We start from the raw sequence: 27003 nt of genomic DNA, 5'->3' as shown, positions 1-27003 counted from the left end.
TAGTTATACTATATTATCGGCACAATATTGGCTTTAAAATGTATTATCGGGCATCTTCAAACACACCAAGATCCCCTGATATGACTTAAACAGTAGGCTGAATAGGCTGCTAACTCTTTGACTTCAACCCACTGTTCCTTTTTAATGTTTATTATTTGCACAATGAAGAAAATTTACATCTACATTTGCTGTGACAATATTATGTCAATTTCACAACAAAATAGACTAAATAACCTCTGAATTTGGGAACAGGGAAAAACTTATATATATAAATCGGTATTGGTTATCATCCCAAACTGTCCAATATCGCATATCCCGACTTCAGAGGAGAGGATCACCTGTTTACGCCAGCACACTAATGTTCAGCGTACCTAAATCGTCAAGTAATACATGTTTAGGTTGTTTTAGTATGAAGCTGGTGTTTTTTAAATGGAAACGTAGCAGTGTCGTTAAATTACACACTTCTTACGGTGTTCGTATCAACTCACTAGATTTACAAAGTGCAAGGGCAGTAGATCAGGTCCATAGTGGGAATAAAAGACGCTCCATTCTCCCTATGACAAGCCAGTGACCCCTCAAAAAAGATTCTCTAGCTGTTATTATAAGTAAAGAAAAAAAAGGTTGCATAGCTTTGCTTTCACTCGGTGTTCTGACAGTCAGCGAGTACTTGACAGCGATAGCTGGATCAGGTGGGAGGTGAGCGAGTGAAAAGACAGCAAGCAAAAAAAGGTGCAGAAGAGTCAATAATGAAAAGAGGAAGAAGAGGGTATTAGCCCGTGGGTGGAGTGGGAGCGGGGGTGGGGTCATTAGTCGTGATTTGTGGCTGCGGTGCTGCATCGAGGTGTGTGCCACCGACAGATCTGTAATGGATTTCGGGATGTGCTAAGCACCTCTTGCAAATCCTGCAGCCTCGGTCGGCTGCGATTTCTGTGCCAAGAGGTAAAGGTACAAGAGCGAGGCGGGCTATACATTAAACATAAACTGCACCAATTTCTCTCTGCGTGACCTTCATGGTGGCAAGAAAGGGTCATAGTGTGACACCTGACATTTGTGAACTAGTTTCCCCCCCTAAGTGACAAATGAGTCTCATATTTTCTCCCAGTGAACGTTGATGTCTGTGAGACTCACGTGTGCCTTTTTGTTCCCGCAGTTTCTTTCAAGATGGCTTGAAGACGGCGGATAAGCTAAAGCAGTACATCGAGAAGCTGGCAGCTGACCTCTACAATGTAAACACTCCACTTCATCTCCACCGTCATCCGTGTCCTCCTCCTCCTCCTCAGCTGTGGATATCATTCCACTGCTGAGTCACTGTTTATGTTTTGCAAGTCTGTGTCTGTGTACATGCAGACAAAGACTTATGCTACCAGCCAGAAAATCTGCTTTTTCAAATAGTACGGGGGGGAGAAATATATCGTATTATCGAAAGATTGTTGTTTTAAAGAGGTATTTCAATTCCTCCGCAAAAAGCAACGAAACAGGCGCTGAAGCTCCACACATTCTTAGAAGCAGAAGCCCTCCTTGCTGCAGCAGTGAGCAGGATTCCGTCAAGTCAAACCTTGTCAAACCATGTCTTTATAAGTACTTGCTTTGTGCACTAGGGCACAAAACAAAGGCCAAATATGTTTGTCCATATAGTGTATGAATTATAGAAATGTGAAACGTAGAAGATGACAGGAATTATAACAGAAACTATAATAGAAGAGAGGCAAAAGGTCACAATATCAGTAAAAGGACATTTGCTGCAAATCCTAGATTCATAATTTCTATTACACCTGGGAAAGTAGAGGTCAGGCTACACTGATTGTTCCCACATAAATCAAATGTAACATAGCAAATAATATTTGACCACAACTGATCCTCTGTTTAATTAAATTTATAGGGTATTAGTACAGTGTCTGGATTGTATGTCTTTTGACTTATGGGTTTATTTCAGTCTTGGTATTCTCCATTTTTCTTCTATTGAAGCAACAACTGGCGATTTGTAAACATAGCTGTCGGTTCCCTTGACGTATCTCTTCCTCATAATGGCGTTTTCTTTCTCCTTTCGACAGATTAAACAAACTCAGGATGAGGAGAAGAAGCAGCTGACTGCCCTGCGAGATCTGATCAAGTCCTCCCTCCAGCTGGACCAGAAGGAGGTAGGCAGATCACACCGACAGTTAAACCTGGTTTAAACTCTTGTTGCTCGACATTTTTGATAATTGTTGCTCAGCAAAGCTTAATGGGTCATACATTTTCAATTCATGCCCTGGTGAAAGGTTTTAATTTGCCCCAACACCTCCAGCCACCCCTCTTAGGTACTAAATGACATGGTATGATCCTGATTTGCAGCCATATCTGTGCTACAGAGATAGACACAGACTAATAGGCTTACAAATAGCAGTAATTGCACTCAACACAGACATAATGAACACTTAATGCATGTTGGTTTCTTTCTGATAGTGTTATACATTTATAACTATATTTTGATAATCTTGCTGTTTAGCAGCCACCTAATTTCATTATACGTTTGCAGGGATAATAAAGGTCTATGTATTTGATGATGTTGTTGATGTGACACTACATGGAGATGTTGACTACCAAGCACTTTGGATGACAAAACATCATAATCAGGACTTTTTCCAGGCCAAATTTTAACTCGTAGCAGGTAAAATTCTCGCTGCACCAGCCTAAACGGAAATATACTGGGCTAAACGCAGCCTTATCGAACCCCCCCCCTTTACTAAATTTGACCACCCACTCACTCTCACTCTGGCCACTACCAGGTTTGGAGCTTGTCTCCTGCAGCACAGAGCGAGTGCCCAGTGCTGTACCATGCTGGTAGCCAGTGTGTGGTAGGCTTTGCTGGTGACCAGTGTTGTGCCTCACTGGCTGCTCAGTGGAGAGCACCTCACCACCGGATACTCACACACACACACACACACACACACACGTTTAAAACACAACCAGCCCTTCTCTTATTCATCCACACACCGTAATGTGGCTACATGTTGCTTTATAACCGTCCCCTCGATTCACACTTTCGCACACTCTCAGTCTGCTGCTGTGCACGAAACAAATCGTAGACTCACTCACACTTCACTTCCACGTCCTGTAGCTTTTCTCGCTAATGACACCTGCTGTAAAGCAATACCTAGTGGAAAGCAAACCCTTCACATTGTGGTTGTTTTTAGTGGGCACACGAGCAGGCAAGTCTTTCACACCCACCGCCTGCACCTGATCTGGATCTTTCACACCTCTCCCCTCTATCTCCCCCCCTTTTGCCTTCTGCTTATCTGGAATCAAGTCTAGAAGAGTAAGTGCTGGTGCATGTTGAGCATGCTGGCCTCTGTCTGTTATGCTTCACAGTAGAGTGGTATTTTGCAGAGCATGCCTTGTAGATCTGACTCTTCCGCTAGCACTTTCGCTGCGGTTTAGTAAAGTGACCTTGTACTTTGATGTCAGAGAATCACTTCATTGTGTGTTTGTGTCTGTGATGCATGTCCTTTTGTCATTTCTCTGCACAGGCTGTGTTGTTGGTTTTTTTGTCAGTTTTTGTTTTGTTTTAACGTGTATTCTACGTGGGCTTTGCACAGGACTCGCAGAGTAAGCAGGGTGGGTACAGCATGCACCAGCTGCAGGGAAACAAGGAGTTTGGCTGTGAGAAGAAAGGCTATCTGCTGAAGAAGAGCGACGGGTGAGACGTTACACAAACACGTCCATTGTTTAAAAGTGCTGTGCTGCACTGCACCGCTCCTGTTGCACGGAGATTTAAAGAATGAAGACACAGCAGCTGAGTGGCTAATGTGCGTTTCCTTCGCCCACAGACTGAGGAAGGTGTGGCAGAGGAGGCAGTGCTCAGTGAAGGGGGGCATGCTCACCATCTCTCATGCTACAGTGAGTGCAAGTACACACACACACACACACACACACTCCCTGACCTCCACAGGTAACTGTGAATCAAAGACACATCATCATTGCAGGAAGGTTGTGTTGGACTTTCTCAATCTGGAGCCTGGAAGAGAGGAATTGACATAGATGGGTTGTCATGGCAACAGTGACCCAATACCCCCCCCCACCCTCCACAACCACCCAAGCCCCCACCACCCCTCCCCCCCTGCCTGCTGCACCTCGGTGACTCATCTCAGAGCGAGTGAAAGCGCACCATATACGCTGTCATGTCTGTAGCCGTCTCCACTCTGCGGCAGATACATTTCTAGTGTGATTTTATTGTCTGTGCAGGAATCGAAAACCCAAATTTAGATCCGAGCGCATTCTGTAACGCTTTAGCGCCTCGTGGCGGCTCTCTGAACCTCAAACGAGGCTGTTTACTGGGCAAAAGGTGTCAGTAAATTTTGCTCGTTTCCTCATCACACACAGACGTGACTGTGAACTGACAGGAAACAAGGCATTTGGTTCCAGAATTGAACAAGAACGTGTGCATTTTAGCCACGCTGCTCTTTAAAATCCTTCAGATCAAGCTCAAAATGTCATCTTTGTACATTTGACTTCTGAGATTTTCCTCACATCCATTAGTTTTGAGCTGGAAAAGCTTTGTGTGCTTCTGAATGTTCATAATTCAAAATATAGACCTGTTTTACACATTTTAGACGTTACATTCTTATTAATATAAACTTGGACATCCTTCAGAATAAACTCAGATTTAATATTAACCACAGAAACGTCAGGAGGGTGTTAACCAGCAGTGTAGTGTGGTCTACTTTAGTGGGTGTGCTCTCACTAACACTAGTAACAAAAGACACCGAGAGTAACATCCCTACTGTGGCAAAGGTATGTTCATCACATATACGCTTACCAGGGGAAGTATTTTTAGGATCAGGCCGCTGTCTCGTACTTGCAGCTGCAGCAGTGATATTTTCTGCAGAAACATTTTTGCTCTAAAATGTCTGGAGGTTTGGGAACAGGCTCTTGAAAACACTCAACACACTGAAAACTTCTATGTTTATAACTGTGATGCATTAGCGTGTAGGGACGGTAAAGTGCAGCGGTCAGGCGTGTCGAGTGCAGACCTCTTTTCCCCAGTCACAAAAAAAAAATACACACTCGAAAACAGCATGGGTTGCCAGAGCAGCAGCACAGCCACCAACAAAAACATGGTGAATTTAATTAGTATTTCCAAAATCTCCAAAATCAAATTACATGAGTGCAATTTCTGTCAAAAAACGAAGTTGATGTTAATGTGCATTTTTAAGTGGACGTCGACTACACCACTGGTATTTACTGAAGAAAACTCCTGACTGTGCTTTAGTTCTCGTTGTAATTTAGCAAATGTGGTCAAATTTGCCGAGCTAAGATGCTGGACATGATAAACTTGATACCCGTGAGATGTCAGCATGTTAGCACTGACTCTGTAAACTGAAAGCACGCTGATGTAAGCATTTGTTCATACTAGTTTTCATCTACTGTTACTTATGTGAGTCCACTTGTTGGTCTAACTACTCTGGCGGGCTTTAAAAACAGATACAGGTGCCACAGCTGAAATGCCGCAGGGAGCATCGGCTCACACAATCTCGCAAATGATCTTGACCGTTTTGATCACGAGCCCGTGCAGCTTTACCGTTGAGCGTGATGTTGAAGCTCCACACAGCTGCTGACTCCAACATGATGTAATTTCTGTCTGTCTGAAGACGCTCATGGGAAGTGGTTGTCTCACATGTATGATATGAAAGGTTTCCGTTTGTGTTCAGCTGATGGGAATAAAACTTGAACCTCTCTGTGGAGCCTGACCTACTGCGTGGTCGTTATACAAGAGCTCATAATCAATTCTCCCCCCCCCTCTAGTGCTAGTACAAGTTCTTTTTTTTTATTCTTCAGTCCTGACAGCGTTGACATGGCAGGAGGCCAGCAGGCCAGCACAGCTCCAGCTCGTCATAGTCTGTGAGCATTTCATTAGCACGTGCCCTGGCACCTCCTCTGCCCAGACACAAGCAAGAGACAATCCTCGGCCTACTTGTGCCAACTGGGCCTCAGTTTTACAGTTCACAGTCCAGCCAGCCCTGTCCGGTGTCTAAATAAGGACGAGAGCAAGATGATTTTTAAAAAGAAGACACCATTTTCTTTTTTTTTCCAGTTTTTGTTGATGTTCAAGTCTATTTTCTGACATTTCCAGTGAGGTTCATGGCAGGTGTGGCTCTGACTCATTCAGAATTACAAATGTATGAACCTAAAAAAGGTAGCTTATTCCTTATTCAACTGGCAGCTTGCACGTTGACTACTGGTTGACACACAAAGTCTGTGTATAATAATTGTGTCTGCAAACCTTATATTGTGACACACAAGCATGTGTGCATCAACCCAGTGTGTGAGGGTGAGGGTGATCTAATTTCTTGCCTGTTTGAACAGGAAATGTGCAAATTTAGGGATTTTGTCTATAAAAATGACTGAAAATCATTAAAATCATACATAAACCATGCCTCCCCTGGACATCGCATACTACACTTGATACATAGAAAAAATAGGTATAATATATGAACAGAATCTTTGCATTAATCCCACTGAGGCTTCACTGTGTAAAAAAACTGTGTCATCCTGGTGTGTGAGTGAATGTGTGTGTGTGTGTGATGCTTAATCTGTTTGTCTGCAGTCCAACAGGCAGCCAGTCAAACTCAACCTGCTCACCTGCCAGGTCAAACCGAGTTCAGAGGACAGGAAGTGCTTCGATCTCATCTCTCGTAAGTTTGACACACACACACACACACACACACACACAGATATGCAGAACTGCACAAGCGTGCTCACACATGGGGGGGAAATGACTTGAAAAGTGTCTGTGGTTATGAAACAGATGACCAGAATGGAAAGCACATGAGAAGTCACACTGTGTAATATTTGAATGATGAATGTGAACTGAGTGCCTGCCGCCCGATGACTTAGATTTAAAAAGCGACATCGTTCGCCCCGCTCAACACAATGGTTTCTCTCTTCCACAGATAATAGGACGTATCATTTCCAAGCTGAGGATGAACAGGAGTTTGTTATGTAAGTACTTCAAAGTGGCCTCACTGTGAAAATGACATTGACGCTTGTAAAGCTTTACCCAAGAGTTTTGCATTTCCATCTATAAATTAAAAGACATTTTTCTTGTATGACCTTTCACCTACATCTACTTAGCTGCCTGACGGATTCTCGGTCATGTTTCGTTCATACAGGATATGTTTTATTTTGTGACGAGCTGAGAGACTGTTGAGACTCAGGGTGGCGGTGGCATTTGTGGTCTACAGTAATTCAGCTCGTGGTACCTTGAAACCTGGTGGTTCCCATGCAGTCATTCACATACTGTATATAAAGAAACACACGGGCACTGATCACTGTATCTCGTGTCCTCAGTAGTTTATTGTGTCTAACAGGCAAGATACATACTTTTTTTTTCATATACAGTCTACTGTATGGCTTATAGCTTATACCTTTGCACACATGCCATGACTTATGTAAGAAAACGGCTGATTCATTTTATTGTGCTGCACTATTATGAGAGAGTGGTTTCCATTCATTTGGTTTATTGTGTCAGGTCAGGTGGAATACCCGTTAAAGACCACAGTGAGTCATCATAGATGATCAGTCTTTGTTGTGTTGTGTTTCTCTCTCTCAGTTCTCTAAGAAAAATAAGTGAACTGACAAACTGAATTCGATAAATGTGGTTTGTTTTGAAGCAGCCTCTTCATTTAACAGCTGGACTTCATTTGGAAACATCCCCTTGTCTCATTAGCAGAAATCCTTTTCTCATGACGTCAGGGCTAGGCATCTTCGCTGCATTGTATATGAACTTAAATCTGAATTTAAAAGTTTGTTTACAAAAGAAATCCCCTCAAAATGAAACAAACGCTTTTGCTATTGAGCTGCAGTTACAATCTGAAATAAAACAACAAGCAATGGCATGAAGCTATAATCGAATGAGTTGTTACTGCATTGATTCGGACTCAGTCAACCGTTACCTTCAACGGCCCAAATGAAAATACAACAAATGTACTTTATTGACTGGGCAGGAAATATCATGGTGTTGTTGTTTCCTGTTATGGTTTGATGCAGAAACTCTGCAGATCCTTCCTGTTTGTTAAAATTACAGAATCAGTGATAGCAAATTTGACCTCTGCGTTTAACTCGGACCAGTGGCAAGCACTTATGTGTGCCAGAGGAGCAATGGGGGATTGGGTGCCTTGCCGAGGGGTACCCCAGCCCTTGACCTGTCCTGGGATTTGAACCAGAGACCCTCCAGTTACAAGCTCAATTCCTTTCCTCTTGGCCATGGGCTGACCAATAATAGCCAGTTCTAAATTTGTGCAAAAAGTTTACAGGAAGTGACACATTTAAATGTTTTAGAAACAAACAAACAAAGCTGCTGATAAACCAGTTTCTTGTGTTTTTTTTTTTTAAATTTTCTATTCATTAAGATCTGTCAGGGACTAAACCATTGGCTGAATTCAGTCAGACTGAGTCTTTGAGCAGTCGAGACCAAAACCACTTTGATTTCCTACACTTTTGTTCTAAACGTGCATGTTCTCCCTCTGATGACGGAAACTTTGTTCTGGCCTCGCTGTGGTTTTGCTGTTTGGTTGAGTGCTGCTCGAGCACACCGCGATCCATGTGCGCGGTGTACGTATTCCTGTGGGATCGGCTCTCACTGCTCCTCACTGCCTGCACTGTCACGCACCTCCAACTGCACCAGCAGCAGCCTCAGCATCTTCATGGGATTTTCCATGAAGTATTTAGTATTCCAACGGGCTCTCGCTGTAGGCGAATTAGGCTGTGATCATATTATAATTGGTATTATTAAGTAAACACCTCGGCTCAGCAGCTGCACACCTACATATCTGTGGATAAAAATAACCTGCTTTTTTCACACTGTCTAACACATCAGGTTGTGTTCCCACTCCCTGTCTGGCCTCTGCCTTTACAAGCAGAGATGACAGAGGATCTGCTGACGTCACACTCATAAAACCCACTTAGTGTGTGTGTGTGTGTGTGTGTGTGACTGTATTTTTTAGGACCTTTTCTGGCATAAAAATCTGATCTTGTAGTCTGAGCTGTAGTCCTCATACAGACCAAAACCTGGTTCTAATGAGGGAGAACCTAATTTATGAGTAACTGATTTGAATTGTGCTGCGGTGAAGGTGATGGTTAGGTATTAACTGGTTATGGTTAAGGTTAGGGATAACAAATAACTGACTTTAGGACCAGGGTTGGAATTGGGTTTAGCTGAAGGGTAAGGGTTAAGGTTAGGCACTTAGTTGTGATGGTTAAGGTTAGGTTAAGGGGCTTCTGAATGCATTATGTGTCCTAACTAAGAGGACAGATCAAGCCAAAAAATTACACTTGGACATTTTACACCTTACAAAGAAATAAAAGAAAGAATTAATTAAAAAGTTGTTTTTCTGTTAGTCTTCCTGTAGTTGCAGAGACAAAGTACTCAAACGTCCTTGTTTTGCCAGATTTGGCTGAAGATTAATTCACAACTAGTATCATGTTTCTGTCATTTACTTTTCCAAGCCATAATGCCATAATAATATTATTCGCCGGGTTCCTGTTTCATTTCAAAAACCGTCACTGTTTTTTTTTTCGACAGCTGGATCTCGGTGCTGACCAACAGCAAGGAGGAGGCGTTGAACATGGCGTTCCGCGGCGAGCAGAGCAGCGGCGGCGAGGACGGTTTGGAGGATCTCACCAAGGCCATCATAGAGGACGTGCTGCGAATGCCGGGCAACGAGTTGTGCTGCGACTGTGGCGCGTCAGGTGTGTGTTGCTGCTGCTGCTGCTGCTGTTTGTGTGCCCACAGAGGCTTTATATGTACTCACTGGCCACTTTATTAGGTACACGAGACACTAAATAAAGTGTCAGGAGGAGCTCCCATTGTGGTTTTCTGCTATGCAAACTTCAGTGTTTGACATTCAGAGATGATTTTCTGGATACCTCAGTTGTGAGAAGGCATTTTCACCTGCTGCTGCTGGATATTTTCTCTTTTTTGGACCATTCTTTGTAAACCGTAGCGATTGTTGTGCGTAAAAGTCCCTGTAGATGTGCGATTTTTTTATATAATACTACACACCAACAACCATGCCACTTGCTTCTGATGCTTAGTTTGTACTTCAGCAGGTCATCTGGTCCATGTCAGACTGTCTGATAAGATATTTGCATTAAGAGTTGACCAGGTCTACCTTATAAAGTGCCCTGTACAGGTGTGTGTGTGTGTGTGTGTGTGTGTGTGTATATATCTTTTTCTTTCTGCTTTGTCAACCCTCACCTTGCACCAGAAAAAAAAGACATACGCCTTCACTTCAGCACTTTCAGATTCAGCTTAGACCAAGTGTTTTATTTAAACCCACACACACTTATCTTTAGTTTTTTGTTTTTTTTCTGCAGTGTCACAGCCACTCTGGTACTGAACAAGCTGCACTGTGCTATTTCTTCCCAGCTGCCTTTAGCGCAGGAGCGTGTGCATGTACACGCATTAGCGTTGTTAGCATTCAGGACACAGCCCGCTCTCAGTCCTCCCCCACATTTGGAGGCAACGACTCCGCTCCAATCGCGCTCGGTCGTGGCGTGGTAGACATTCAGGCCCTCACACACTTGACACGCACACGTATGCACACTTTCTCTTACGTCAACACAAACACAAACACACGCAGCCGCTCAAACCGACGGGAGGACTTTATGCAAGCAAAATTTATGTGCTTTGAGAAACAACATCAATGCATCACGTTGTCACATAAGTCACTAAAGAAATCTGCAGAGAGGCGGCGTCATTTGTCAAGTCTTAGCTCTCGCTGCTGCACACACACGCGGCTTCATGAGCATTAACATTTAGCTCATGCCGAGGAGGTGCAGTGCTGATGCCTGTCGCCTAAAATGAAGGTCGCTGGTTGAAAGGTCACGGCGATGGCTTGTAAAGGCCGTCTCTTTGATGGAGCGGAGAGAGGACGACTCCCTCTCATTTAATATTCACTCCGGATCTCCGTCTGTAACACACAGCTTTGCAGGTTTAGCATTAAGCAGCTAAACGGGTCACGGTGCATCAACTCTTCATGCTTAACATGCACCCAGTGACCTATCACCCGCTCGCATCTGTTCATTGTATTGTGTGTGTGTGTGTGTGTGTGGGTTATTAGGGTTGGCCGTTTGTGGTGCGGTGGCCGGGACAGTTGTGTGTGTATCAATACACTGTCAATGATCATTGAGCAGATAATATGATTCACTCCCCAGTCACAGTGCAGTGAGTTTCATTCAATGCGACACAATGCTGCTGTTAAACTTATTCTTCTAGTTCCCACTCAACGCAGGTTCAACAATCGTTTGCAGTGAATCGATGTGGAGACACTGAGAGACCAATTTCCCACTCACAGCAGCTTTAAAGGGCTACAGAACAATGTAGCCGTACTATCTATTGCAGGCCTTTTATCGATCTCTTTTTTTTTGGTTCCGTGAATAATATTTTGAATGGATTTTTGCCTTATATTGAGTTCATTTCCACGGATATTTATATATCTAACTTGAAATAGTTTTACCTGACCTACTCCAGCTTCTCTAATGATCACACACTGAAGTTAGGTTGGTAGCATGTATTTTATTCTGATTTTGTCTGTGTATGTAGACCCTAAATGGCTTTCCACCAACCTGGGGATCCTCACCTGCATCGAGTGTTCTGGCATCCACCGGGAGATGGGAGTCCACATTTCCCGTATTCAATCCATGGAGCTCGACAAGCTAGGCACCTCTGAACTCTTGGTAAGTCCCAAATATTGGCATGTCGTGTGCAACAGTAGTAATTTTTTTTATTGAGCCGTCCACACCCTCTATTATTTTTCTCTTGTGAAATATTAGAACTAAGAGAGTAGTGAAAACTCTTGCAGAATGCTGCAGAGTGTGATCCCTAAAGCAGCCATGTTTCATACTCCCTGAACAAATGTCTTCATCTGGCTCCGATTGCAAGGAAACTGCTCTAATTTTTAACATGACTGCGATCTGGTGACTGATTTTTCCCTCGTTCTTTCCCAGCTGGCCAAGAATGTAGGCAACAGTAGTTTCAATGAGATCATGGAGGGAAACCTCCCTTCTCCTTCACCAAAGCCCACTCCCTCTAGTGACATGTAAGTGCTGTCAGAGTTCCACTTCTCAATTCTTTTCCTCTTTAAAACGCACTTTACAAACCAGTGTCTCCTCCACAGGACGGTAAGGAAGGAGTTCATCAACGCTAAGTATGTGGACCACAAGTATGCGAGGAAGACGTGCTCGTCCGCAGCCGCTAAAATGATCGACCTGTTTGAGGCCGTCCAGTCCAGGGACCTGCTGGCCCTCATCCAGGTGTATGCGGAAGGGGTGGAGCTAATGGAGCCATTACCAGAGACGGGGCCGGTAAGTTTGACCTTTCGGAGGCGGTGGTTTTCGTAACCCTCAGGTTGTCGATTAGTGCTGGACCTCAGAACGTTTGGTCCCAGGCCTCAAGGAAAAGAATAATAAAACTTGGAAAGAGCTTAATGGGAACATCATGTGACCTGATGGCTCACATGCTTCCCATCACCACAAAAAAAACAAAAAGTGTCTCGAGCTTAGGGCCAAAACGTTACCTAGTCGCTAATAAAGAGATTTTTCAGCAACTGATGTACAGGCACTTATCGCTTTTTGTCATCGCCCAGCACCAAGTGTCTATTAAAAGTGGATATGCGTGCCTTTGAATACACATTTTCAACTCAATCATCCATATAAAAAGGTCAAAAACCACCAAGAGCAACAGTTTTTGCTTTTGGTGCTCACTTTTACAAGTTACAAGTGGCACAAGTGTGTGAAATTTAAGCAGCTGTGCTGAATAATGGAGCAGTAGAGGAAAAACAAAAAGCTGTAGTGTTGATTTTTGTTGTTTATAATGTTTTAGTCTGCATCTGTTTTATATTTGTGAACAGGACTTCAAAATGGGCTCTGTCAAGCAATACTGTCAGAGGCTCACTGAGGGAGCATTTGTGTATATACAGCTGCAGGGTGGGGCCAGGTCAAATAATCATTTACCTGATTAAACCTGAAAAAAGTGGGGTTTTTTTAGCTGTAGAATTTACCTCTGAATCTGTGCATTTTCAGTCTCACTCCAACCTGTTTACAGTCGTCCTGTTTTACCAGCACAGTGTAGCCGTTGCCTCTATCTCCACCGAATCACTTCCTGTGTGCAGTGAAGATCTAAACACCGTGATACTGAGAGTTGCGTGAACTCATTTGACAATGAATTTGAATGTAACTGACGTCTGTTAATAATTAAAAGAATACGCGCTACAGCTTTACATTTACCACATATTAAGACAGAGTGAGGACTCAAGCAGTGTTTACCGTCTTACTTTCTTCCTCTTCATTGGATTTATTGGTGGGCTACACTGGGCTGTGTGGACAGGAGAACCTGAAAGCTTCCAATACAGCTAACAAAGCTAGTATTGGAAACACAAGCCCGATCAGGGTTTACTGTTCCGCACCGTGCTGTGGTGAGCTGATCTGCTTTCTACCACTTGCTGGAACTGTTGCAAGTGAGTTTTCTTGCTCAGCACGGTAACGTCCTTCCATGACCCCCCACAGTATATTTCTATCGCACTCAAGTGATCTCATGCTAAACCAGCAAGGCCAGGAAATCACCCCACCACAGCTCTGCACATGCTGCTGCAGTGGTTCATCCTCATGTGAGATGTATTCCCATCGACCAATGCTGACACATCACTGCCAGTCGGTGAATTATTTGGTGGGCAGGAATGGGCGTAGCGTTTGGAAAATTCTGAGTCATCAAGGGAACTTCACCAGCAGGTGGTGACAGCCTCCTCCACACTGTTGGGCATGATCTCGGTTGAGTCTGTATTTATTTTAAATGACTGCATCTGTGTTGGCTCATTTCGTTTCATGTGTCTGCTTCTTGTTATTCAGCCTCGGGTTTCCTCTTTGTTCATTAGCGCTGTGCCGTCAGACAACGCGGGTGGTCAGACGTAATCTGACATAAATGGGTCAAGGTTTCATAACGCAGACACGGTTATTTTTTTTCTCTCAATGAAAAATTAAGTGGGCGTTGGTGCAACAGAATAGCAGAGGATATCATGAGGTGACAGAGGGAACTGCTGCTGCTGCTGCTGCTGCTGCTGTCTGTGCTATCAAGTCTGACTCACCGATATCTGAACTGCTGCTGTCAGTGCGTCTGAACGGCTGCAGACAGCACAGCAAAATCACACTCTCATCTTACACTTAGACACAGACAGCGTGTCAGTGAGTGCCTCATTAAATGCAGTGCCATTATTGTCACCAAAAATGCAGCGTCTTTTGTCTCCATCGTCAATGTCGAATCCAAAGAAACTGCGTCAGCCGAAATCGCATGAAATCAATGCATGATTTTAGTTTGGTGCCCGCTTAAATATTATTTTTAGGAGCCATTTTGTTTACTGCAGCTTGTTTAAATGCTGAAAGAGACACAGAGGCAGTGGATACAGAATGGATGCTGCTCAAGATTGTCTCACCGTGTCTTTGCTGTGTTTGATGGCCCCCTGCAGGAAGCCGGGGAGACAGCACTGCACTACTCGGTACGGACTGCTGACCAGACCTCCCTGCACTTGGTCGACTTCCTTGTGCAGAACAGGTAATTTCCATTTTTGAGAGTCACTTGGTTTGCCATGAGAACGTTAGACGAGTACTGCGTCAGCGTGTGGCCTCACTGTGGCTTTTTATGCGACTTAAGCAGCTGTTCCTGAAACATCAATGGTTTACAGCTAAATGGTGTAGTAAACAACACTTTGGTTGGGAAAACAGAGTATTCAGTGTGAGCTGTCTGTCTGTCGATAATAAAGCAGTGGTTGTGCAGAGGAGAGCTTAGTGCTGCGCACACACACACACACACACACACACACAGCTCGGATCAGATTCCCACAAGGCAAAGAGAAATGGGTCAAGCACTTGTTCTCTGCTTTAATTTATTCCTCTCTTTTCAATTGTTTACCCACCACTGCTCCTACCGCACACAGCCTGCACGCAGAAGGAGTGGAAGCCTCTCATTAATTAATAGCTGCGCTTATACAGTGTCATGCTTGGCCCTCATTATTCAAAATTATGCAGAAGATCTGAAGTAGGTTATGTGACTGCAGTATCGAGGACACTTTTTGCACAGTTGATACGGGGGTTCCATTTTTAGCTTGTTTTTAATGTTCACTTCAGACTTAAGATGGAAAACACTCAGACTTTTTTTTTTACATCACAAAATCCTCTGTAATAACACTTTTACCCGAAGCTACAGGACTGTGGAAAACACCCCCCCGGCTCCTGACCTATATCCTGACTAATTTGAACATGTATATCTGTGTTTTCTTTTCCTTTTTTTAGTGGTAATCTGGATAAGCAGACAGAATATGGGAACACTGCCCTGCATTACTGCTGCATGTACGAGAAGCCCGAATGCCTCAAGTTACTCCTGAGGGGGAAGCCGGCGACTGACATCAGTGAGTCACAAATCAAGGTTCATCCTCTCGTTAATGTCATCTGTGCACATGTGTCAGAGTCTAACTGTTGATTATCCCCTCTGCTGCCTGCAGCCAATCACAACGGAGAGTCGGCACTGGATGTTGCCAGGCGACTGAGGAACACTCAGTGTGAGGAGGCAGTAAGTACAACACACGGCCACCCCGGCCGGAGCTGCGAGACATCACAGGAGCTTTATAACAAGCTCTTAAGGATGTATTTGAATGAATAAAGATGGACCGGAGGAGATGAAACAATTCTTTGTGGAGCATATACTGTGGTGCGTTCAAGTGTTGACCGCTCACTGGGCAGATCATTCAGAACACTAGATGGCAGTCACAGTTCTGCTTCTCGCTCCAGGCAACAGTGACAGCAGAGTGGAAGTAATTGTCGATGTACGTTTGTTAATTTGAGTGTGCGGTGCAGATGAGAAAAGCAGCATTAAATGCAGCGTCTCTCTGCGGTTTCTCTTAATATTGGGGAGCAGAACAGTTACAGAACCTATGGTTTAGTTTTGTTTTCCAAATCGTTACGTCTCACAGTGATTTTTAGTGTTCATGTACCAGTTTTTGATCGTTCTTTTGAGGATGTTTTAATCACTAAATTATTTCCTGCTTTTCTTTCTCACATGGTAGTCTTAGGAAATGAACTTATAATGAGAATAAATAGTATTCACAGCCCTAGATTGTAACCTGGTTCATTCATTCAGTTGCCTTAACTGTTGAGCGTCTGTGTGTGTTTTAGCTCGTGCAGGCTGCAGAGGGGAAATTCAACCCTCACATCCATGTGGAGTATGAGTGGAGCCTCAGACTGGAGGAGATGGATGAGAGTGACGATGACCTGGATGATAAGGTTGGGACACATCGCTAATTCATGCAGATTTTCACCACGCAGCACACCAGCCGACAAAATAATCTATTTTCCTATAAATTGGAACAAAAATGACAAAATTGACATCATGTTTTATTCAAGAAAGCCCGACACTAGCGACTGAGACCATTAAGTCTTTTGTAAAATGAATACTGATATTATAAAAGTGAGAAGTAGGCTCGGTTTCACTTTGACTGACATTCAAATTGGCAATTTTTTGCAGTTGCCTCCACTTTTCAAACTTATAAGTTACCGTGTAATCATCGGCATGTCGGGTTTTTGTGAAATCTCTTTTAAAAAAAATGTAATAACAGCAGTGACTGTTGATTCCCCCTCCAGCCCAGTCCCATCAAGAAGGACCGCTCCCCGCGGCCTCAGAGCTTCTGTCACTCCTCCAGCCTCTCCCCCCACGACAAGCTCTCCCTGCCGGGCTTCATCAGCCAAAGGGACAAGCAGCAGCGCTTGTCCTACAGCGCCTTCACCAACCAGATGTACAGCGCATCCACTGACCTCACCTCCTCCCCCGTGAGTGACGGGCCACCCCTGCCACCCAGGAACCAGGGAAAAGGTCAGAACTGCCTGCTCCAAGCGCCTTGAACCCGACATATTCACCTTTATCTCCTGATTATAAACAGAGCAGTCAGTAAATCCAGGTGCTGCTATTATTTTTGCAAATGTTAGCCTGTAATGCAAATGGTCTGTGTGTCCCTGATTACTTCAGAGCAAAGACAGCCTGTCTAATTGACTTTATTATGTCTGTTAATGTTTGATTTTTGCAAACGTATGCCTTGTAATCACTTTCTTGAAAGTTTCTTCCGTGTGTGCCGTCAGTCGGTCTAAACACACACACACAGACACACACACACACACATGCGCTGACAGATTTACACACCCTGCCGTGGCATGCAATTTGTCAACAGGGAGAGATCAGAGGGCGTGAAGCAGGTGTCATTAAGACTGCTTACATAGTAAAGCGTCAGGAAAACATGACTGCAGGACAGGGCAGGGTGGCAGCGGTTTGTCAGGCGTGTGAAAAGGAAGCTGGATACACACTTAATCAGTAACCACAACACATTACATTATACACACACACACAGTGCGGTGTGGGCATGCTGTCTCTGCAGTATTAGAATTAAAAATAACAGTGGTCCCTCTGAGGAGGGAGGTTTGAAAGATTGCAAAACATCCATCCTAACGAGTCATTTAATCCATTACGGTGCTTATTTTTCCCTGAGATTCCACCTGTTTCCAGTGCAATTACGACATGTTCTCACAAATTTGGGGACTTGTGAAACAGTGCACCTTGAGGGTCATATTTCAAACTTGAGCTGTAATGGTCATGTGTTGTTAGGATTTTTACTTCAATATAGAGGTTCTATTTATGCTCTCAGTTTTTGACATTTGAAAAAACAGGGTTCCCTTTTAATATCATTGCACAGAAAACACAGCAGTGAAACTGGCAACGAAATTGTGTTGCTTGGCAACCGGAAAAAACAACAACAACACAGCATTGAAATGTGAGGTAGTTACTGTAAACTATGATTCAAGAAAAAATAAATAAGTGTATATGTATACAAACATATATAAAAGTAGTGCAAATATAAACTATAGACTTAAAAACAGGAAAGAAAACTGTAAGCAAACAATATATGAAAAAAATAACAGTTAAAATATTGCACAGATAGTGTCCACTGTCTCTCTGCACCGTTGACGTGAAATTCCATGCAGAACAATGAGCAAGTAACATTCAGCAAGAGAGAGCAAATGATGTGATGCCTGGGAAATGAAAATTCTAAGATCTGTGTCTCACCAAAGAGAATTACAAAGACTGACTTGTCCAACTTTCCAAGGACAATCACGTGCTGCAAATCAATAAAAGTGGACACCATGGGCGAAGCAGTTCGTACAAGTTGCCCTTCAACCTTAAGCTGTGTCAGCTCATCGGTTCCTTGAAAAGTCCTTGAATTTTTCCCAAGGTGTGGGAACCCTACGTTTTAATCTACGTTTAAAGTTTAATAGAAGTTTTTTAAAGGTTTGGCAGAAATGATACTCCTCGTAAATATGTTTATACAAGTCTATAAAACAATTTGATTTTCACAGTCTTAGAATAAGCCTTTTATATGTGCTTTAGCCGAGGTGCTTGTTTTATTGCACCAGTTGCCAGAATGTGTTTTTTTGTTAAGAAGTAGAAGCGTACTACACAAACAAAGAGAAATGTCTCCACCCACATAAACCTGATGCATATAATAATGAAAACAGCACAGAGAATGAGCCTTCACATCCTTTCTGATATGTGAAGGCCACCGTAGTTTCCTTGATGCCCTCGGAAAAGGGTCAGAGGAGTGGAGGAGTCTTCTTTGCAGTCTCGCCCATTACATGTCACACGTTATTACACAGTTGACCTTTTAGAGAAGCTCATTAGAAAGTCAGGATCTTTAACTTCCTGTCCACCACAGGAACCAGGTTCTAAATTCAGTCCCCGGTGCAACAAACGTCTCTGAGTTTAGTTCCTCATTAAAGCAACACTGGAAACAGGTGTGATTTTTACTTGTGCAAAAATAAGACGAAACGCCAGCTGGGGTTAAATGATGTACCACCCTGCACACTGTATAGATGCTAACTGTGCTCTTGATAAATGCAGCTCTCTCTCTCTCTCTCTCTCTCTCTCACTCTCTGGGTGTTGATGAGCTCGCCCCAGGCCGAGCGTCGCTCCGTTTCTCCTTTTTTTTTCCTTTGCTTGCCACTGACAAGATTTCATCTTGTTATTTTATAGTGTGTGGGAGCAGCTCCTTTTTTTTACCTTCTTCTTCTTCTTTTCCTTTTTTTTTTTTGTTAAGACTGACATGCTGTAGATTCTCTCCCACACTCCTCATCTCGCTCTCTTTTCTTTCTCTTTTTTTGTTTCTCTATTCTTTCAGCTCCACACTTGGCATTCCTTGGCTCTCATTCGCACTACGCCACACTGGCTGGCACTCGACCATACATCAGTGAATATCCTGTTTTTTACGTTTTTTCCCCCCTCCTTACTCGGCTGTGTGTCACATATACAGTTTTCCCTCAGTTCTCTTCCTTTACAGCTCAGTTTTTTTAAAGGGTGGAAGGTGGGAAATGGGACCACGTTGGCAAGCGGAGTAAATGATTTCTTGCCTACGTGATTTTTTTTTGATTTGTGACCTACCATCCTTGAGCTGTAAAAATCTTTACCACAGCTGATTCCTCTCTGGCTGAGCTCTCTATTAGCTGCTCTCACACGACATTTTGTTTTCCTTTAATAGAGACCGGTGTTGTCCCACTGTAAAGAGACAGGTGTAGTCATAAAACATCTTATACACACACTAAAAACTCACTTTTGAGTTACCATAATCACATCTCCTCTCTGTTCATGTTTCATCATCCTCTCCTCTCCTTTTATCTGTTTCTGGGATGTTGGGGGACGGGGGGGGAGGTTAACAGAATGATATCTTTTTTGGTGGGGGCCTCATCACCTCATGTGTCTTATGTATCCGCTCCTCCAGCTCCTCCCCCATCTGGCCCTCCCTCTACACTCACACCAGGAGGCAGCTCCACCCTGTCCAAGAAGAGGCCTCCGCCCCCACCTCCTGGACACAAACGCACCCTGTCTGACCCACCCAGCCCGCTCTCTCACAGTCCACACAGTAAAGGGGGCTTGACTGGGGGTGAGACACGCAAGCACACAGAACAGTCGGGCTGAGCCAAAAGTAGCACAACTCTCCTGGGATGCAGGAGGATTTTTTTCACTCACTTTTTTGTTTTGAAATAATCCAAATCAAGGTCCACCTGCTCGCTTATTCCAGCTCTTACAACCATTTTATCAACCGAGGTAGCCAGGTGAATTGAAGTGAAGCCCAGGATGTGTGGCAGAAATAGCAGTTAGCCACAAGGGGGCGACTCAGTTTAAATGAAAATCTATAAATTGAACTTTTGCTTGTCACTTGATTCATAACACCAGTTTAACATTTTCTTCAGGGGTTAATGCTCTCAGTCACTAGTTTCAGGTCTTTTTCAATTGAACATGACGTCAGTTTTGTAAATTCTGTTCCCATTTAGAGGGAAAATGATGATACAACTGTGTGATTGACAGCTGTATTCGTCCAGTAGGTTCCTGGTTGCAGGTGAAACTGTCATGGCACTTTTTTTTTATTTTAAGACGACATGCATTTCTGGTAGTGAACTCTCTTGCGATGCTATTGAGTTCCAGAAAAAGCTTTTTATTGATCCATTAGTTAAAAGGATCGGGCTGCTCTCGTCCTAATGTTTGCCGTTTTTAACAAATCTGATAAAAACATCAGTTGTCAGTTGTGCTGTGTCTATAAAAGCAGCTGCTCACTTGGCAGTGTTTCAACATTTCTCAAACAGGACTTAAGAGAGCATTTATTAGAGGCTATTTTCAGCCGTAGATGAATTTGCATTGGACTCGTTCATGAATATTTACACATTCAGGGCTGTGTATGTAGATTAGCATCCATGTTCATGGTAATGAGGGAACATGACATTCAGAGCAACAGTCACACAAAGGACCACAACACAGAAATGTATCATGTGCAGAATATCATCATCTGTGCTGAACTTTTGGAATCCATTTTGATAGTTGAAAGTGAAGGGAAACTGTAGAGTTTAAAATGCGTGAGCAATTACACATCAAACCCATTTTTAACACGTTCTTGTTTTTCCAAATAAAGATTCAGGGTCAAACAAGTTACTTTACCCAATTAAAACCCTCAAATTAAACAAGTCACAGCATTGCATGTGTCTTTCAGTGAGGTGTTTAAGTCAGGTCGATCATCAGTGAGAAAAGAAACGGGGAATTAAATCAAACGCCCCTCAATTTGCAACTGTATATCCCATATGTCTATGAAGAGGATTTTTTTTATTTATTTTTTTTTAAAACCATTATTTCACTTGTTATTGTTCATCCTCTGTGGTTTCGGTGTTTGTGGATTCTTTGTCACACACATTATTGTAACACCCAAACGCTAATTAAATTATGACACTTCATATTGCACAATGTTGGCTTCCAAATTAGTCGGGGCTCATGGAAAGCTCAGCCAGATGACGCCTCCCTCATTATTTTTCATTTATTCATTTATTTATTTTGTTTTTAAAGCCATCGCAGCATGTTAATGTATTTCCACATTTACATTAATACAATGTCTCGGCCTGTGCTCTGATGCGGTGTTGACTCACCTGTTTGTCGTCATCAATGTTAATATTCCAGGAAGTGACTCGACTCCGCCACCCGTCAACAAGATGTCTCCTGTTTCTAACAAGTTTGAAGGCATTCCTCAGCAGCAAAGGTACCAAAACCAAAGTGTCACGAACTCAGATAACGTTAATCACAGGTAATTAGATACAACCAGTGTCTTAGATTTAAGTTTTCAGTACAATGTAATTTGTAAATCTCTTCCCAGCACTACTTCAAGCAACACAAAGTCCACACTTGGTCCAAGGGTTCTTCCCAAACTACCTCAGAAAGGTACAGAAACTTTTGTTTGGTTTAGTGCTTCATCCATACTGCTTTGTTTTCATGTAAACAGTTCTGGGGGAAATACCTACAAAACAATTATTGACCTTATAAGACTTGGTTCCTTGAACCTCTCCAGATATTGTGTATCTGAAAATGTTTGTAATGTTATTTAGAGTGAATGGTTAGGGGTTAAGGAGTTGTTTATATTTGAAAATTGTCAATTGAAAAGATATAGAGTCATTTCAGTGTTTAGTGAGTCAAACTATGGAATGAGCTCAGGCATGAGTTACAATTGTGAAGCTCTCTGTTCCGTTTCAGAAAAGCCTTAAAAGGCAAAATAATTAAGGATTATTTAAATTAAGAGAACGTGAATGAAGTGTTGTTGTGTACTGTAGTTGTTTTGTTTGTTGCATTTTAACATTTTAACAATTTGGTTTTGTGGGATTGTTGCTGATATTCTGGGTTATGCTGATATATTGGGCGTATCAGTATGGACATAGATTACATCTGAAACAAAAATCCTAATTTGGATGATTATTAATGTCAAAAATGAAAACATAGTCGTATGGATTTAGCCTAAGATATCTCATGTTCAATCCGGTTTATACTGTAAATATTAAGCCCATACTTCATGTCTATCTTAAACATTTTTCTATATTGTACATTCACAGATTATTATTTATTACCTGTGACGCTGTAAATGTCCCCATTGTGGGATTAATTAAGGACTATGTTATGACTGAGGGACTTTCTGCTGCTCTCCACAGTGGCATTGCGGAAGATTGACACCATACACCACCCGTCTATCGACAAACCCAACCTTCCTCCAGAGGTCTTCCAGAAGTCCCCGCCTGCAACTGACACTCCACAGAAGGCTCCTCTGGCAGAAAGGCCCCACTTGGGAGACCTGCCCCCCAAGCCGCAGCCGTCTGAACTCCCCCCAAAACCCGGAGAACTTCCCCCAAAGCCGCAGCTGTCTGACCTCCCTCCTAAGCCGCAGCTGGGAGACCTTCCGCCCAAACCCCAGCTCAAAGACCTCCCTCCCAAGCCTCATCTCGCAGACATCCCCCCCAAACCTGGAGTGGCAGAGTCCACGCCGAGGCCACCTCCCGGAGAGACGCTGCAGAGGCCTCAAACGCAACCTCCTCCTCCACCTCAACCTCAGCCGCAACCTCAAGCTCAGGCGCAGCCTCAACCGCAGCCGCCTCCTCAAGCTCAGCCGCAGCCGCAAGACTCGCCCTCTCCTAATCAGCAGCCCAATATAGCCACGCCCTCCCACCAACCTGCTGAGGACACCAACGGGACGCCAGCGGGAACCGCAGAGACTCCTGTGCCACTACCAAGAAAGATCAACACGGTAGGACGACACTCAACCTCGTTCTCAATGAAACAATTAACAAGTCGGTGTGTAACATTTAAGGGGTTTTATAAGCAACATTTTAATATGGACTTAAGGCAAAGGCCATTCTTTACTGCGGCAGCCATCTTTTGCTGGCATGTTTCTACAGCAACACAATGAGGGTAAACCAGCCAGAGTGTGTGTGTGTTTGAAGTGGAATCTTCCACTGAAAGAGATGAAGAATGACATGTTTGTGGTATCTGAAGGCCACCGTAGTTAAAGAGTCCTCCATTTGTTATCAGTAGTCTCACTGTTAGACATCACTGATTCTTACAAACTGTTATCAAGTCACAATTAATTGTGTTTTTTCTGAAACTATTAGTATATTTTCACCTTTTTATGCATGATTTTCTTTTTAACAAAAATATTGGACTTCCCTCTGGAGTAGTTAAACTGTATTCAAATGTAACATCTGCAGAATTTAGTCCCCTTGCTGCTTCAGTTTCAGTTTTAAATCATATTTTTCAAAAATTCCCACTCGCATGACAGTGTAACTGAAAGAGTCATGTGATCTGAGACGTTTGGAAATCACCTTGTGGCCCAAAGACATTCTTATTTTACAGTTTCCTTCTCTTTTATTGATATCTTTTTATCTCTTTAAGATTTATTGTCCTGAACTTGGGTTACTTGTGTATTTGGATTTTTTTTTGCCTGGTCGGTTTTTAAAGAGTCCTCATGGTCGCAGTGAGTTGACAAAGTAAATTAAAGGTCCAGTCAGTGCAGATAAACAGAAAAACTATGGAATCCTTCACTCATTCTTCCCATTCCCAAGCATGTCAAGGAAATACGGTGGCCTTCACACACCAGAGCAGATGCCGCTCGTCTTTGTTGACGTTGTAAGCTTCTGCTTTAAAAAACCCAAATGCACACTCTGGTTGATTTGTCCTAAAGGGCTGCTGTTGAAACATGGCAACACAAGACATTTTTGCATAAAAATATCTAAAAACATCAAGACTCATATATTTTACTCTTAAAATCCACAGAACTAGATTTTTTTCAAAGTAACAGACAATTTAATTTTTCAGGAAGTTCAGGATCAAACCTTCTATGACATTTTAGAGTGATGAAGGAAATAATTGGTACCACTAATTAGCCAGTGTTATTTTTCATTCGGCTACATACGGTCTTTAGTTGTTGTTCCTATTGAGAGACCCCTACTGGCAGAATTGACTCACTGGGCCTTTAAGTTTATATAAAGGCTGATTCTAAACCTACAAAAAATAATACAAAAATGTATTTGTTTATTCATCCATTCATTCAATAGGGACAATGCAGTTTTACACAGTTCCAAGACGGAGCATGAAGCGGACGTGCTGTAAGCTATATATAGCAAATGCTAATTTACGTCTCCAGTGCCTAGTTGGGCTTTTGTATTTAAATTAATTTGATTTGAGCCTAAAGTAAAAGATTGTATGTATTATGCAAAATTTAATCTGGTATGGAATTCCATAAATGACGGCCTTTTTACAGAAAAAGCAGATTGTCCGAACCTAGAGTAACAATGCGATATTTTAGTTACAATTTACTGTGCTCCAGGTCACTCTCTTATTGTTTCGTGTTTGGATAAATAAACTTCAGAACACCCATGGTTCTCAAACTGTGGTACGTGTACCACCAGTGGTATGTGAGCTTCCTCTGGTAAATCAGAACTACTGTCTATCACCAGGGTATGTGATAACAAATAATAATAAAAATTCTCTTATTGGGAATAAATCTGCCTCCAGTTTCAGAACCACTGCACTAGACCTTTACAATAAAAGAAAAGTAGTGTTTGCGTGTGTCAGTTATAACCGTTTTGATGTGCTTTACATTCAGGGGAAGAGTAAAACTCGCCGGGTCAAGACCATCTACGACTGTCAGGCCGACAACGACGATGAACTGACGTTTGTTGAAGGAGAAGTGATCATAGTTACAGGAGAGGAGGACCAGGAGTGGTGGGTAAGTCCAGCCTCGCTACAGTTCACCTCAAGAGCTCTTGGGTGTTCAGACGCTTTAAATAAATCAAAAATACCCACCACTTTAATGCCGGATTATAATCTCTCTCCTTTCTCCTTCCAGATCGGGCACATTGAAGGAGATCCAGAAAGAAAAGGGGTGTTCCCTATGTCTTTTGTGCACATCCTGAGTGACTGACAGAAAGCCTTGCACTACGCCTCTCCCTAAAGCGGAAGCTCCTGTAAATAGCGATCATAACTAACACCTCTTGTCACAGGACAAGTGTCTAAAGGAAAGAAAAAAAAACAAGCAACCCAAGAAGGATCATCTAGCCATGGATGGCCTTCATCCATGCTGTACAAAGAATGTGTGTATTCTTCCTCTACCAGTATTATCTTAACCCTATAGCACGGCTGCGACGGAGCCACTCTCAGAACCCTAGCACTTAACCTAAAAAAAAACAAATAAAGTCTATGTTTATGCTGTTACTGTGTATATATGTATGTAAATATATATATTTGTGTGTGAGTGTACATACATGTTTTATTGTACAAAACATGTACCACTGCTCTGCGCCCGCTCCGATTAAGCATCAGGGCGGCAGAGCATGAATTTTATCTGTATTACTTTTACTGGCCCTCGAGTAATTATCAACTTATATTTCCGGGGAAAGAAGAAAAGAAAAGAAAAGAAAAAAAAAAAGGACAAATAGGAAAAAGGAATGTGAAATAGGTCATGTCACTATTTGTGTCTTGCATCCCTGTTTGCCACCATAATTGACTGAAGGGGCAGGAGTCTCTACCCACTGATCTTTTCCGAGATGAAGACTTTCATTAAATGTACTCCTCGTTCTTGCTTGCTTTGTGTGTGTATATACACGTATTATACGGTTGTTTTACAGTATAGAAAACCTGCTGCTACCGTGTGGTGGAATATCAAGGCCTGTGGTTCACTGTCGGTCACTAATTTACCCCTCGTTACACTGTTCACTGTGTGTATGCTCTGTGCGTGAACTCGACTCCCATCTCTCCACAGACCTTTGACCTTTTTCTGTGCATGGCGTAACAATGACTGGAATTGAGTGGAGTGCTGCGTTCAAAGACGCTCACCTCAGGGGTTTTGAAGAGCCACTATTATTGAAGCAGGAGTAGACACACACACTCACACGCGTGGTGTCCTGTTTTTTAAAGCCACTATATTAACATCGACAAGTATGGGAACCCTAGAGAGGACATCTTAGCAATAACTTGATTTCCTGACAGGCTAGAAGTTTCACATCAACCTGTGTTGACAATTCAGTGTCTTGTAAAACCTCATGAGCTTGAATTTTTTTGTTTTTTTTTATTATATATTTCATTTGAGTCATGTAATATCATTCCATGTTACTGGATACAGTACATTTCCTAGGTTTGCTGCATGTGAACCAGAGATGTCTTTGAGATGAAGAGTGGACTTTGTAAAAAAAAAAAAAAAAAGGCAGGAGAGCCAATGTATTTTCACCAGGTCCTCACTGACTTGCAGTTTTTTTCCCCCCTCCATGTTAAGGAAAATAAACCCCATCAACCCATTGTATCATTAAAGTGCTGTACTTCAACCCTCAGACTGCTCCTGTACTTAAGTTACCACATGATTCAGATTTGTCTTCTCCTGGAATTTTAGAGAAAAGCGTTTTTATGCAGCTACAATTGCTTATAAGAGTATAGCAGTACAATTTTGGTGATTGTGCCTTTAAAAAAAAACAAAAAACTCTTGCACAGTAGTATGAGATTTTGTCACCATATCAGTTTAAGTATTTTTTTTTTAACCTTACAAGGATTATCTTCTAAACGTGTGATTAAAAAAAATGATTACAGTATAAAAT

The 27003-nt window shown here is 42.7% G+C and overlaps 1 protein-coding gene across 4 annotated transcripts in view; it reads left to right on the top strand.

The window, feature by feature from the left end:
- asap1b (ArfGAP with SH3 domain, ankyrin repeat and PH domain 1b) overlaps positions 1 to 26742 on the top strand; it is a 56908-nt gene extending 30166 nt beyond the window's left edge. Inside the window, exons 8-29 of one of the 4 annotated variants that reach the window (XM_058623246.1) lie at positions 1151 to 1226; positions 2052 to 2138; positions 3576 to 3676; positions 3807 to 3876; positions 6584 to 6671; positions 6930 to 6978; positions 9560 to 9726; positions 11582 to 11715; positions 11986 to 12077; positions 12156 to 12342; positions 14496 to 14581; positions 15319 to 15434; positions 15528 to 15595; positions 16198 to 16305; positions 16663 to 16891; positions 19242 to 19310; positions 19839 to 20000; positions 21560 to 21638; positions 21753 to 21817; positions 22576 to 23165; positions 25023 to 25145; positions 25266 to 26742. In XM_058623246.1, coding sequence (XP_058479229.1) covers positions 1151 to 1226; positions 2052 to 2138; positions 3576 to 3676; positions 3807 to 3876; positions 6584 to 6671; positions 6930 to 6978; positions 9560 to 9726; positions 11582 to 11715; positions 11986 to 12077; positions 12156 to 12342; positions 14496 to 14581; positions 15319 to 15434; positions 15528 to 15595; positions 16198 to 16305; positions 16663 to 16891; positions 19242 to 19310; positions 19839 to 20000; positions 21560 to 21638; positions 21753 to 21817; positions 22576 to 23165; positions 25023 to 25145; positions 25266 to 25340 — 2821 coding nt within the window. In that variant the 3' untranslated portion in view covers positions 25341 to 26742. The remainder of the gene's footprint in view (positions 1 to 1150; positions 1227 to 2051; positions 2139 to 3575; positions 3677 to 3806; positions 3877 to 6583; positions 6672 to 6929; positions 6979 to 9559; positions 9727 to 11581; positions 11716 to 11985; positions 12078 to 12155; positions 12343 to 14495; positions 14582 to 15318; positions 15435 to 15527; positions 15596 to 16197; positions 16306 to 16662; positions 16892 to 19241; positions 19311 to 19838; positions 20001 to 21559; positions 21639 to 21752; positions 21818 to 22575; positions 23166 to 25022; positions 25146 to 25265) is intronic. The other 3 variants (XM_058623264.1, XM_058623254.1, XM_058623274.1) reach the window with 3 other exon arrangements.
- The last annotated feature ends 261 nt before the right edge of the window (positions 26743 to 27003 follow it).

This window comes from Solea solea, chromosome 1, assembly GCF_958295425.1.
Source record: "Solea solea chromosome 1, fSolSol10.1, whole genome shotgun sequence".
Lineage (NCBI taxonomy): Eukaryota > Metazoa > Chordata > Actinopteri > Pleuronectiformes > Soleidae > Solea > Solea solea.
This window is presented reverse-complemented; position numbering and strand designations above follow the sequence as displayed.